General features: G+C 43.0%; 1 protein-coding gene and 1 long non-coding RNA gene across 2 annotated transcripts in view; one reads left to right on the top strand and one right to left on the bottom strand.

The window, feature by feature from the left end:
* The window catches only part of PTPN9 (protein tyrosine phosphatase non-receptor type 9), an 88,669-nt gene that overhangs the window by 6,221 nt on the left and 67,766 nt on the right, over nt 1-14,682 (bottom strand). Inside the window, exons 8-11 of the mRNA XM_032342389.1 lie at nt 14,068-14,161; nt 8,797-8,863; nt 1,805-1,883; nt 223-373 (exon numbers count right to left, since the gene is read on the bottom strand). Of these exons, the coding sequence (XP_032198280.1) occupies nt 223-373; nt 1,805-1,883; nt 8,797-8,863; nt 14,068-14,161 (391 nt within the window). The remainder of the gene's footprint in view (nt 1-222; nt 374-1,804; nt 1,884-8,796; nt 8,864-14,067; nt 14,162-14,682) is intronic.
* Nucleotides 296-13,481, top strand: LOC116590527. The gene is made up of 3 exons (XR_004285636.1): nt 296-394; nt 11,895-12,156; nt 13,179-13,481. It is a non-coding gene; the product is annotated as an uncharacterized LOC116590527 (long non-coding RNA).

Here is a 14,682-nt window from a genome sequence, read left to right as displayed (position 1 = left end):
GATTTCTTTTAAGTTTTGTTCCTAAGTAATGCCACTGTTGTGCTGAGACAACATGGGTATATTGGCTCTGAGTTGAATATCCATATCCTGTTCCCAGGAAAAAGAAATTAACTTATAAGCTGCCTGGATTTCTGCCTATTCCCTCTGGAAATTTCCTTTACCATAAAAGTTCTCCCCCAGCTTAAAAACCTCCCCCAGCTAAAAATAGAAACTGGGATTTACCTCTATGTTGTGAATTTCTAGCGTTGTTTTTTTGTAATGGTTCATGTTCTCCACGCCTAGATTGGTCACCGTGAGGAAGCCAAATTTGATCCGAGAGTCTCTTTCTAATGGCCAGTACTGGCCACACTTTCTCCTGCCACCCTCCTCAAACCTGAAGACAACACAGAGCAAGGTAAGCCTTCCATCCTTCCTTTCCACAGCAGAAAGCTATGATCTGCTGTACCCCGAAGAGCAATGTCATCTCTTGCATAGCTTCTAACTTACACCTTTGCTTCTTGGCAGAAAACGTGGGAAACCTTCATTCTAAACAGAGGTAGCAACAGCTAACGTTCTTGCATATACTCATTTAGCAGACATTTATTGGGTGCCTGTTATACCATTTGGTGCCTTTCCTGATACCTCTTGCTACTCCTCATATATCCAGGATAAATACTGGGTGGACAAAAAAAGAGAGCAGAGAAAATACGGTAAGCCAGATGAAACTCCCTGCCCTGTATCTCAGCCACCATTCATTCTCTTCCCCAATAGGGGTACTTGGCTGAGAGAAGTGGGAAAGGCCCAGCTCCTGGGAGGCTAGCAGGAGGTTTATGTGAAGGCCTAAAATCCACCTCACTACCCTTTTAAAACAAACAAACAAAAAAAAATTTTTTTTTAAGATTTTTATTTATTTACTTGACAGAGATTATAGCAGGCAGAGGCAGGCAGAGAGGGAGGGGGAAGCAGATCCCCAGCTGAACAGAGAGCACGATGAAGGGCTTGATCCCAGGACCCTGGGATCATGACCTGATTCAAAGGCAGAGGCTTTAACCCACTGAGCAACCCAGGCCCCCGCTCACTGCCCTGTAGTGGCTCAAATGCTCCAAGGTGGTATTTCTTGTACTACCACCTCTCCGAAGCAAAGGTGGTTGTGACTGTGCCATGAGAAAGGGAACTGAGCAAAGATTTTCATTAACATTTTTCTCCTCATCTGAAATAGGTTCTAATTATCATAATGATAATGATGATACTAATGAATTTGTAATTCCTCAAGTTTTGGCAGATATGTAGACCAAAATTTCAGAAGGATTCCTTTCATCAAGAGCTTCCTGCCTGACCAACTATGTTTCATCTCTCTTTTTACAATTCTTTTACAGGTGGAAATACGAATGAGCAGAAAAACTGCCAAAAGTAGTAGGGAAGGAGAGAATAAAGGGGAACTGGTAATTTAGAAGCCAGGAAGACTGCTGCCCTTTGGAAGTAGGGAGCAGGTTAAAAGTGAATTGCCCCACGTTTGCTTACACTTCCTTTAGTGGATAAGGCCAGGACCTCAGAATAGCCTATAACTGGCACAAGGTCACCAGAGCCAGGGATTAAAATTTTGAAAAGTTAGATCAAAACTGTGACAAGTTAGATCTATCAATTCCCACCATACCCTGGCTTTGTTAATTCTGGGTCAACTAAGACAAAGCTAAAACATCTCAAGACCTTTGCCATGGCTTTCCTAATCCTCATTGTTCTATGAGCTAAACTCCGCTCTTGAATCTCCGATGTTTGGGAACAGGGTGGAGGCAGAATGCAGAGGGAGGAAAGGGGAAGAACTCACCGGGTGGTCATGACGATCACTAGGACTTTTTGCTCCCATACCATGAGCCAGAAATCACGATAGGTATTCTCCAAAGGGCCTGGAATGGAAGGATAAGACAAGGAACATTACCCTGGAAGCCCTTCTTTCCTTCTCAGGAATTTCTGGGTTTTTTCTTTATCTTTTTTTTTTTTCCAAAGATTTATCTTATTTATTTTATTTTTTATTTATTTATTTTTTTAAAGATTTTATTTATTTATTTGACAGACAGAGATCACAAGTAGGCAGAGAGGCAGTCAGAGTGAGGAGGAAGCAGGCTCACTGCTGAGCAGAGAGCCGGACATGGGGCTCGATCCCAGGACCCTGGGATCATGACCCGAGCCGAAGGCAGAGGCCTCAACCCACTGAGCCACCCAGGCGCCCCTATCTTATTTATTTTACAGAGGGAGAGAATGCATGGGGGAGGGGCAGAAGGAGAGGGAGAGATAAATTTTTTTTTTTTTTAAAGATTTTATTTGTTTGACAGAGAGAGAGAGATCACAAGTAGGCTGAGAGGCAGGCGGGGGCGGGGGTCGGTGGGGAGAAGCAGACTCGCTGCGGAGCAGAGAGCCCGACTGGGGCTCGTTCCCAGGACCCTGGGATCATGACCTGAGCCGAAGGCGAGGCTTTAACCCATTGAGCCACCCCAGGCACCCCATGGGTTTTTTATTTTTAAAGATATTTAATCATTTATCTGAGAGATCACAAGTAGGCAGAGAGGCAGGCAGAGACAGAGGGGAAGCAGGCTCCCTGCTGAGCAGAGAGCCTGATGTGGGGCTTGATCCCAGGACCCTGAGATCATGATCTGAGCCAAAGGCAGAGGCTTAACCCACTAAGCCACTCAGGCGCCCCAGGAATTGCTGGTTTTTTTCCCTCAACTAATAACTCCAAAGCACAGACGCTGGCTTCCCTGCTCTTCTTGGGGCATCCCTGCTATTCAGGGTGGTCCGTGAACCACCAGCACCAGCATTGTATGAGAGAGTATTAGAAATTAGAAATCTGCGGGCTCCTGGGTGGCTCAGCTTAAGGTTAAAGCCTCTGCCTTCGGCTCGGGTCATGATCTCAGGGTTCTGGGATCAAGTCCCACATCGGGCTCTCTGCTCAGGGAGCCTGCTTCCTCCTCTCTCTCTCTGCCTGCCTCTCTGCCTACTTGTGACCTCTGTCAAATAAAGAAATAAAATCTTTTTTTGAAAGAAAGAAAGAAATGTGCAATCTGCATTTTAACAAGATCCCAAGTGAAGTTGTAGGTTAAGTTACAGTTTGAGAAATACTGTTATGTACCTTCCCAAGAGTCTTTTTTTTTTTTTAAAGATTTTATTTATTTATCAGAGAGAGAGGGGGGGAGAGAGTGAGCACAGGCAGACAGAATGGCAGGCAGAGGGAGAAACAGGCTCCCAGCTGAGTAAGGAGCCCGATGTGGGACTCGATCCCAGGACGCCGGATCATGACCTGAGCCGAAGGCAGCTGCTCAACCAACTGAGCCACCCAGGCGTCCCCCTTCCCAAGAGTCTTACCATCAGGGTTTGAACTGGCACGTACACACAGACAGTGTCAACTGTGTACATGCCTCTAGCTGTTTCCATCTCCCTAAAGCCTTGTCATCATCAGTAGCCTACTGAACCAATCCCCTTCCATGTCCTGTCATGGGTCTCCTTAGGCCCAACATGCTTGCGAATCAATCTCTTTCTTCAAAATTAGCCTTCTCTCTCTCCTTTCCCATCTCTGTTTAAAAAAGTATTGGCATTCTTAAATCACTCAGTCTTAAAAAGTTGCAGTCAACTCTGACTTCCCATTTCCTTTATCTTCTAGAAGCAGTCACTAAGTTCTAGAGACTTTTTTTTTGTCTTTGGATTCTTTTTGGCTTTTATCATGCCCTCCCGACCCAACTTCAAAGCCACAAGGACCACACATCATCTTTTGTCTGAGTTACTGTAGTACTGTTTTGGTTTATTTTTCTGAATAGGACTCCTCTTTCAGTCTATTCTGGATACCCCTGCCAGCTGAATCTTTCTAAAAATTTGCTTCATCACAGGGGTGCCTGGGTGGCTCAGTTGGTTAAGCACTGACTCTCAATTTTGGCTCTGGTCATGATCTCAAGGTTGTGAGGTCAAACCCCCTTTCTAATACTCAGTGTAGAGACTGCTTAAGAGTCTCTCTCTTCCTGGAGTGCCTGGGTGGCTCAGTGGGCTAAATCCTCTGCCTTCCACTCAGGTCATGACCCTAGGTTCCTGGGATCAAGCCCCACATCAGGCTCTCTGCTCAGCGGGGAGCCTGCCTCCCCCTCTCTCTCTGTTGACTTGTGATCTCTGTCTGTCCAATAAATAAAATCTTTAAAAAAAAAAAAAAAGAGTCTCTCTCTTCCTCTTCTGTCCCTTCCCTGTTCTTTGTCTCTCTCTCTCTCTCTCTCTCTCTTTCAAAAATAAATAAATAAATAAAAACGAATTAAAAATAAAAAACTTGCTTCATCACAACATAGACAGCTCTTGATGACACAGCTGGATCCAAACAGCTTAACCAGGGGAGCCTGGGTAGCTCAGTAGGTTGAGCCTCTGCCTTCAGCTCAGGACATGATCTCAGGATCCTGGGATCAAGCCCCGCATCCAGCTCTCTGCACAGCGGGGAGTCTGCTTCCCCCACCCCACCCCAACCCCTGCCTCTCTGCCTGCCTCTCTGCTGACTTGTGATCTCCCTTTGTCAAATAAATAAATAAAATCTTAAAACAAAACCCCCCAGCTTAACCATTTAATGTATGGGTCTTATATGAATCACTTTAGTTTGTAAGAAAAATCTCATCTCAGCAAACACGGTGCCGAGGGTAATAGCCACATTGTCGAGTTCTCCTTTTAGAGTTAGAACCTTCACAGGGCTGGGCACTCAGGGGAAACTCTGAACATACTTGTGGGCCAACAATTCCCTTTAAATCAAGGAAGTAACAACTTGGGATAATTCCCTGTACTTTCCCAGTCCTTCTTCCTCCTCTGCTTTCAGAGAAGAAGGGCAGTATCAAGGGTTGATTTTGTCCTGGAAGTCTGCTGGTTTTACTACCATTTTTGCTAAAGCCTTTTAGTAGCATTAATATTTTATCACACTAGAATTCCCTCTTGGCAGAAATGAACACTGCCAAAAGCATGTGAGGTTTTGGAAGCAAGCTAAATGTCTACCAAGAGAGGGCTGTTAAATTACAGCATATCCATGGTTGAAGTAGTTCATAAAGGTGATGTTGTAAGATCTATTATTTTTGCTCTGGAAAGGTATTCACAAGATACCATCAAATGAAATTTTGTTCACTTGTTACCTTTTTAGGTAACAAGTAGATAGAATCCATCTTGTTAGATATTTTATATGTCTACATCTATTTGTACAGAAAACAGTTTGGGGGCACCTGGGTGGCTCAGTGGGTTAAAGCCTCTGCCTTCGGCTCAGGTCATGATCTCACAGTCCTGGGTTGGAGCCCCTGCACTGGGCTCTGTGCTCAGCAGGGAGCCTGCTTCCCCTCCTCTCTCTATGCCTGCCTCTCTGGCTACTTGTGATCTCTGCCTATCAAATAAATACATAAAAAAAGAAAGAAAGAAAGAGAGAAAGGGAGGGAGGGAGGGAGGAAGGAAGAAAGAAGGAAAACGGTTTGGAAGGAGACACTATAGAATGTTAACATTATCTCTGGGTCTCAGGGTTATGAGTGAATTTCATTTCTATCTTTTAAATTTTCTACAATGCACTTACATTACCATAGTATGCATGTGAAGAAGATAGTGAGAACTCCCTTTCCATATCACTAATCCTGGCCTTGTCCACATCCTACTATCCTGCACCACAGCAGCACTCCTATGCTTTATTTTACACCTTCAAATCACTGGCAAAAATGCTGTTGACTGGGGCGCCTGGGTGGCTCAGTGGATTGGGCCGCTGCCTTCGGCTCAGGTCAGGATCTCAGGGTCCTGGGATGGAGTCCCGCATCGGGCTCTCTGCTCAGCAGGGAGCCTGCTTCCCTCTCTCTCTCTCTGCCTGCCTGCCTGCCTCTCCGACTACTTGTGATTTCTCTCTGTCAAATAAATAAATAAAATCTTAAAAAAAAAAAAATGCTGTTGCCAATCAGAGCACCTAACAACCCAGATCCCACTCAGACTCGGGCTTGGCAAAGAGGGGTCATAATTTCTTCCAAGGCACAAGAGAGATTTAGAAGAGAATGCTGCACTTCCCAGATTACTCTTTAACAGTCAACTTTTCTAAAGAACTCAAGTTAGTGGTTTATGCTGACATGGGCACAACAATCCTTTGGCTTGGCTTACAAGGACTTCTGAATCAGACACACTCTCAAATCCTGGCTCTGCCACTTACTAGCGGTGTGATCCAAGATCGCCAAACCTCTTTGGGTTTGTTCATGGGTTAATAAATCCTCTTTGCAGAGTCTGTAATAATTAGATGAAGATTATAAGCCTGATATATAATAGATACTCTCAATAGATAACAGATATTATTAGTAGAAATGTATTATCAGAATCAAAATACTGAATATAGCCAAGAAAGTTAGCCAAGGAAATCAAATTAGCCTTTTCCACATCACAGGACCCCATCTTCCAGTCCTAAAAGAGTACTGATGCTGTCTAAAGGTGATCTGTGCTTGATTCAAAATGTCTCTCTCGGGGGACCTGGGTGGCTCAGTGGGTTAAAGTCTCTGCCTTCGGGGGGCGCCTGTGTGGCTCAGTGGGTTAGGCCACTGCCTTCGGCTCAGGTCATGATCTCAGGGTCCTGGGATCGAGCCCCACATTGGGCTCTCTGCTCAGCGGGGAGCCTGCTTCCTTCTCTCTCTGCCTGCCTCTCTGCCTGCTTGTGATCTCTCTCTGTCAAATAAATAAATAAAATCTTAAAAAAAAAAAAAAAAGTCTCTGCCTTCGGTTCAGGTCATGATCCTGGGGTCCTGATCGAGCCCCACATCAGGCTCTTTGCTCAGTGGGGAGCCTGCTTCCCCCTCTCTGCCTGCCTCTTTGCCTATTTGTGATCTCTGTCTGTCAAATAAATAAAATAAAATCTTAAAAAAAAAAAAGTCTCTCTCATACTCTTAGGGGAGTTTCTTCGGGATAGGGCCTTCAAAGCCACCCTAAAGAATCCAATTCCTGCAACTCCGAGTGGTAGCTTTGCCTTCTAAACCTGGAGGAGGAAGCATTCTGGGGTACCCTTGAGCCAATCCTTATCCACCATAAGTCCAATCTGCCAAAGCCATCCTCCTCAACAAAGCCCCTACTCTCAGGCAGATCATATCATGTTGTATATGTCAAAAATTTGTCCTGGTAATTCTAATTTCTTCTTAGGGTCTTGAAAGGATTCCTTTTGGAGGGAGTGGTCTCTCCTGGGGGGGAAATATAAGCCTGTAACCATCAGACCAATTAACAATATATCAAATTTGAAAAATTTGAAACCAATGAAAAACTGGAAGAATATGAGTACAATGTACTCATAAATTCTTGAGCTTTAAAGCTATGATTTTTGGGGCGCTTGGGTGGCTCAGTGGGTTGAGGCCTCTGCTTTCAGCTCGGGTCATGATCCTGGGGTCCTGGGATCGAGTCCCGCGTTGGGCTCTCTGCTCGGCAGGGAGCCTGCTTCCTCCCCTCTCTCTCTGCCTGCCTCTCTGCCTGCTTGTGGTCTCTCTCTGTCAAACAAATAAAATCTTAAAAAAAAAAAAAAAAAAAAAAAAAAGCTATGATTTTTAGCTATCATTACAAGATTACAAGAGAAATCTCTCTCTCTATATATATATATAAATACACATACTTTTTATTTTGTAACTATTTAATAATTAGTTCCAGAAATTATGACCTTTTATTCCTAAATACTTGGGCACATATTTAGAAGAACAAGGACTTTCTCCTAGAGAACAATACCATTGTCACACTGAACCAATTAAACACTGATACAGTAATATTATCTAACATATAGTCTCCATGTATCCCAAGTTTGTCCTTGATAGTCTTCTTCTCTAAACTGAAGTTCCAGTAATGGGCACATACCTTTGGTTATCATATCTCTTTGGTATCCTTTAATCTAGAACAGTTCCCTGCTTTTGTTTTTCATGGCTTTAACTTTGAAGAGTCTAAGCCAGTTTTCTAATAGTATGTCCCACCATCCCATCTGGATTTGTCTGGTTTACTTTTCACGATTCAGACTTCAACACTGACCACAAACAATGAAGGTTGTTGTATAGTTCTCACTATATCACAACAGAGGCATAATACCTACCTATTATTGGTGATACTAAGTTTTATCACTTGCTAAGGAGGTATCTGCCAGATCTTTTGCTGGTCATGCTCTGCAATGGCCAAAGCCTCTTATGTCCTCCTGTGTTGTGATCTCTCCCCACCCTCTTTGAAGACAACTTGGTATTCTCCTTCAGATGGCCGAGGCCAGGTTAGGAGGAATTGGGGCCTACAGAAGCATTTGTAGAAACTCTGTCTGAAATCTTCACTGTTAGACCTAGTATAGACTATCCATGTCAGAAGACTTCTGGGTGCTCCCTGATTTACAAGAACAAGCAAAAGTCACTTAGGACAGCAACACCCTTTCACAGACAGGACTCAATCTCTGAGAATTCCCACTGCCACTCCTGGCCTCCTATTGGACATAAAGAACATTTCAGGGGCGCCTGGGTGGCTCAGTGGATTAAGAACATTTCACAGGCCAGTGAGTTCTGATGTCCCAGTCCCATAGGTTGGCAATGCATAATCCTAAAACTTGTAGTAGTGTTGTATGTTCAAATCTCTAGTTTATCTCTATGCAGTGAGTTTCCAGGCATATCTGGTACAGAAACTCTATACCCCTCCTCTGCCTTCCTCAATAACCCCCAATCATTATGAAAGGCCGGGATCTAGTGGCCATAACATCACCTCAAGTTACCATAGCCTTCAAAAGGTATGCAATCATCAGGTACAAGAAATCATAGGTAGATGACATAAAACCAACTTGTAAGGAGCATCCTAACTTACCTTGCGTACCAATGTAAGCATTCTTCTGCTTGTAGCCATCCATGAAACTGGCATTGATGTAATCTGTCTAATGATAAAAAGGAAATATCATTGCAGCTGTGTGAAATACACCATTTGGGTGGGAAAAATGATGTACAAGGTAAATAAAACCCAAGGTGTAGATATTCTCTTCCTGTCAGGAAGACAGTGAGGAGCAAAAGGATCAATTCAAAACTTTGCTTCTACAGGGGTGCCTGGGTGGCTCAGTCGTTAAGCCTCTGCCTTTGGCTCAGGTCATGATCTCAGGGTCCTGGGATCGAGTCCTGCATTCAGCTATCTGCTTGGCAGGGAGTCTGCTTCCTCCTCTCTCTCTTTCTCTGCCTGCCTCTCTGTCTACTTGTGATCTCTCTCTGTCAAATAAATAAATAAATTCTTAAAACACACACACACACACACACACACACACACACACACACAACTGAAAAGTCAAAAACATGAGGAGATACCACTTCATACCCATTAGGATGGTTACAGGTACAAGATGGATAATAACAAATGTTGACAAAGATGTATAAAAACTAGTACCCTCAGGGACGCCTGGGTGGCTCAGTTGGTTAAGCAGCTGCCTTCGGCTCAGGTCATGATCCCGGCGTCCTGGGATCGAGTCCCACATCGGGCTCCTTGCCCTCCGCAGGGAGCCTGCTTCTCCCTCTGACTCTGCCTTCCACTCTGTCTGCCTATGCTCGCTCTCGCTCACTCTCTCTCTGACAAATAAATAAATTAAAAATCTTAAAAAAAAAAAAACCAAAAAACTAGTACCCTCATATATCCCTAGCAGGAATGTAAAATGGTCCAGTCATGTTGGAAAACAGTCTGGCAATTCTTCAAAAGGTTAAACACAGAGTTACCATATGACCCAGCAATTTCACTCCTAAGGGAAATGAAAATACATGTCCACAGAAAAACTTGCACACAAATATTCATAGCAGCATTATTTATAATAGCCAAAAATGGAAACAACTCAAATGGTATTCACTTGATGAATGGAGAAATAAAGGTGACTAGCCATATAAAAGAGTATTTTTTAGCAATAAAATGGAGTGAAGCACTGACACATGCTACAACATGGACGAACCTTGAAAACATGCTAAGTGAAAGAAGCCAGACACAAAGGCTATATATTGTATGATTCCATTGATACGAAACATCCAAAATAGGCAAATCCATAGAGACAGAAAGCACACAGACTGGGAGAAAATGGGGTTTGACTGCCAAGGGTATGGAGTTCCTTTTTCAGGTGATAAGAATGTTCTCAAGTTGACTGTGGTGGTGAATATATTAAATATTCACTGCGAATATATTTAAAAAGAACTGAACTAGGGGCACCTGGGTGGCTCAGTCAGTTAAGTGTCCAACTCTTGCTTTCAGCTCAGGTCATGATCTCATAGTCAAGAAATGAGCCCCACTGGGGGCTCCACGCTCAGGAGGGGGTCTATGGGAGAGTCTCTCCCTCTGCTCCTCCCCCCACTTGCAAGCACCTGTGCTCTCTAAATAAATAAATAATCTATCTTTTTAAAAAGGACAAAAACCAAACTACTGAATAATATACTTTTTTTTAATAAAGATTTTATTTATTTGACACAGAGAGAGAGATCACAAGCAGACAGAGAGGCAGGCGGAGAGAGAGCGTGGGAAGGAGGCTCCCTGCTGAGCAGAGAGCCTGATGTGGGACTCGATCCCAGGACCCTGAGATCATGACCTGAGCTGAAGGCAGAGGCTTAACCCACTAAGCCACCCAGGTGCCCCCAATATACTTTTTAATAAAAAAGATTTTATTTATTTATTAGAGAGAGAGAGAGCATGTGTACACTTGAATAGGGTGAGAGGCAGAGGAAAAAGGAGAGAAAAAATCCCAAGAAGAAACACCCCACCCCTCCGCCAAGTGCAAACCCAGACGTGGGGCTCAATCCAAGAACCCTGAGATCATGACCTGAGCTGAAATCAGGAGTTGGATGCTCGACCAACTAAGCCACCTGGGTGCCCCTATATACTTTAAATGCGCAAATTGTATGGTATGTGAATTACATCTCAATAAAGCTCTTATTTACCAAAAAAGGAGTCCATTAAGATTTGCAGCATTGGTTCAAATCCAAAAGGGAGGCAAGCCAAGCACCTTGAGCAGGAACATCCTGTCTATGCTGTCACACACAAAAGGCAAAGTGTGACTGGAGAAGGAAGAAAGCTCTACGTCATATCTAGCACCATCAACAGCATTGGCCAAACTCCCAGGCTCCTTTACTACCTGAACTGACACAAAGCAACAGCCAGACAGATTTAGAGAAGCCTCAGTGAACAGATCTTGACTCACTGTCTTCCGGGAGACTTGTCTCATCTCCTAGTGTCCTCAGTCTTAATTCAACATCATTAGCTATCAGGAAATTAAACAGGATTTTAACTTTTATTATTTTTATTATACCTTCTCACAAGATCTCTGCCACACTCTTGCTGATAATCCAAGCTGATAGAAGAGAACCACAGATGCAGCCACAGTATCAAGTCACAGTATAACTAGTTGAGAGTATCTAAAGGTACTATGAATAGCAGACCATGTGGAGGGGCATAGGAGGACAAAGATAAAGTTTCAATGTCAAACTAGAGAAAATTCATAGTCCACTCCACTCTAGGAAGTCAGAGTGACTCCCTAAACCTGTCACCTTCTCTGGAACTCCACTGAGTTCCATCGCTTGGGGAAGGCAGTCTGAATTGTCAGTATCCACAGCCACCCTCAGAAGGCTTCTCCACGTCATGGTCAAACCCACATTACTCGGATATGTGTCTGTTAGCCAGTCAGTCTACCAACTTATCCTATCACTAGTTATTTATTCATTTTTAAAGATTTTTATTATTTATTTGACAGACAGTGAGAGAGGGAACACAAGCAAAGGGAATGGAAGAGGGAGAAGCAGACTCTCCACTGAGCAGGGAACCCCAAGCGGGGCTTGATCCCAGGACCCTGGGATCATGACCTGAGCTGAAGGCAGATGCTTAAGGACTGAGCCACCCAGGTTCCCCTATTACTAATTATTTAGGCAAGAGTTTCTTGCTTTCTCCTTCCACAGCAGTTGATACTGACCTCATACTACTAGTGTTCTACTGACTAAGACATCTTCACTGAGCTAAGGAACCACCTGCAGCAGACCCAGCAAGCTAAAAGCCTCAATCACTCCCAACCAGGCTGCGTATCCAGGGCCCACGATAGTCCGCCCAGGCTATCTTCGGCTCAGCCTGGCACATTCAAGTGCTATACCCTGTAGGACCCAGGCAAGAAGGCACAGAAAAATACAAAGGATTTACCTGGTACAAGCCAGTCGACACTATTCTGTAAGTAATGTATAAGTTGTTACTCTTGGAGCTACCTTCACACTTTGAAAAGAAATATCACTAGTTTACTACTTTAATGGAGACTTACTATTTCTTTACAACTAAGGATACAAGCTTTCAGTATCCTCATCTTTGAGAGCACTGGGAATTAAAATCAGCCATTTCAGAAGAATCATCAGAAATTAAAACTGAAAATGACCTCAGACATAAAGCATAGACTAGGGGGAAAACTGAAATAGCAGAGAATCAAACCAAGTACTCTATGTTATAGGCTACGTTCAATAGAAACTGTGACTAATAGCTTTATAATTCCAGAAGCAAATCTGGTGACCAATTCAATAATAAACCTGAATCCACCATTTATTGTAGAAATAAAGCTTCTGCCAATGTTTGCAGTAATGAAAGGAGTTTAATTCAAGTGATGATCTTTAGATTAATCATAGGAGGACTGGAACAGTCTGGTGGTATACTGGGATTCACTAATTCCTTCAGAAATAATTTACTGAAGGCCTGATATGTACTGTTCTAGGTACTGGAAACACAGCAGTCAAGAAGACAGATAAATACCTCTATCTGACTCCAGAGTCCCAACTCGACCATTATACTCCACTCATTCAGAGTATATATTTGATGATCTCAGTAATAGTCATGAATTTGCCCTAAGCTGGCCAGACACTGAGCTAATGCTCCTGCAGGAAAACCCTTTCGTAAGGGTCCTGGGCAGGGCTATGAATTCAGTTTACACATGATCTTAGCCAAAAGGCCAAGAAGCAATTGAATTCAGTTTATATACTGGAAACGTAGGGTCAAAAGGGTTAAAACCATGATCCTAGGGTCTCAATCCACGTATCATATATACCCAAATACTAGGCAATAATTTTCCCAAAAATTATCCCCCAGAAAAAAAGAGACGGGATGTAACAAGCTCCTATAGTGTGTGGCCATGTTAAACGGGCACTATTTAAATTCCTTTCTTTGAACAATGGCCTCAATCAATGCTGTTTTTTTGATGCATATGGAAGGCACCAGACAGAACTGGCATATCCAAAGGAAAAAGAAGAAATGTAACACATACTTGGTTGCTGACCTCAAAATTCTAAGTGTTGGATGTTGCTGTGAAGAGGACTTTAAAAAACAGTAAGTGAATAATCATGCTACAGAAAATACATGGGATACAGGATGGATGGAAGGATAAACTGTGTTAATGTTATGCTAATAGACTTTCCTTGTTTAGGATAAATTTTTCAGTGACAATACCATATACTTAAAAGAAGTAAAAACTGTGTGCTCTGGAAAACTGTTAGATTGACTCAGGAAATGGCTCAAATGAGGACAAAGACATTGATGTTAAAGGTGCATGTGAGGAGTTTCACTAAATATCTATACTAGTATAAACATATGTGATTTTTAATATGAACAGATATGATCAAATTAGTATATTAAATAACATAATCACTTGACCATTTCAGCTCTATCCCTAGATACTTACGCGTACACTAGTTGTCCAATATTATTTTTAGATCTTCTAGGTGGAAAAATCACAGGTCACTTTAATTAGAGTTGCCCTGTATTGATACATATACATTCACTAATATGGTGGACAATAGGACTATAATTTTACAACTAGGAGTGAAAGGAGAAATAATTGACATTTATCAAGCACCTATGATATACCAGACCTTGCGCTATCAGCATTTACATAAATTTTTCCATTTAACTTCCACTTCGTCCTGTGAGATGGACTTACAGGGACTTGCTTATGGTAACAGACTAACTCATACATAGCAAAGTTAAAACTCCAACCTGATCTCTCTGGTGTAGAGTTCATGTTCTTTCTACTATGGCATTAGTAAGCTTCACTTTGGAAAATTTCCCTCAGTGCTCCTGAAAAGATAGCACTTATCTGTGTACCTGAGTGTGACCACTTCGTTTGGTCAATTTCACTCTAGTTTGGTCCAGGCAGGGTACATCCCCATAGCGGTTCTTCTCTAGGTTTCCTGGAGACCTGAAGAAAATGAAACAGACAAACTAAAACAAAGACAGAAAAGGCAGAAGGAGTGTATATGTGTACATACAAAGTCCAGCGACGCAAAGGTGGGTGACCGTTACCATTGGTGTTGAAGACATGAAGCAATGATCCAATCTATCCATATTCTGTATCATTTAACTTTTTTTTTTTTTGAAGATTTTACTTATTTATTTGACAGAGAAAGTGACAGGGAGAGAGGGAACACAAGCAGGGGGAGTGGGAGAGGGAGAAGCAGTGAGCAGGGAGCCTGATGCTGGGCTCTGGGATCATGACCTGAGCCAAAGGCAGATGCTTAATGACTGAGTCACCCAGGTGCCCCTCATTTAACATTTTTAATATGTGTGTATTCCTGGGCAAATAAAGATATTTTCATTCAAAAGAGAAAATGAGGGGTGCCTGGGTGGCTCAGTAGGTTGGGCCTCTGCCTTAGGCTCAGGTCGTGATCCCAGGGTCCTGGGATTGAGCCCTGAGTCTGGCTCCTTGCTCGGTGGGGAGTC

This window comes from Mustela erminea, chromosome 5 (genome assembly GCF_009829155.1).
Source record: "Mustela erminea isolate mMusErm1 chromosome 5, mMusErm1.Pri, whole genome shotgun sequence".
In the NCBI taxonomy this organism is placed as follows: domain Eukaryota; kingdom Metazoa; phylum Chordata; class Mammalia; order Carnivora; family Mustelidae; genus Mustela; species Mustela erminea.
The sequence above is the reverse complement of the archived record's forward strand: the minus strand, read 5'-3'. Positions and strand labels throughout refer to the sequence as shown.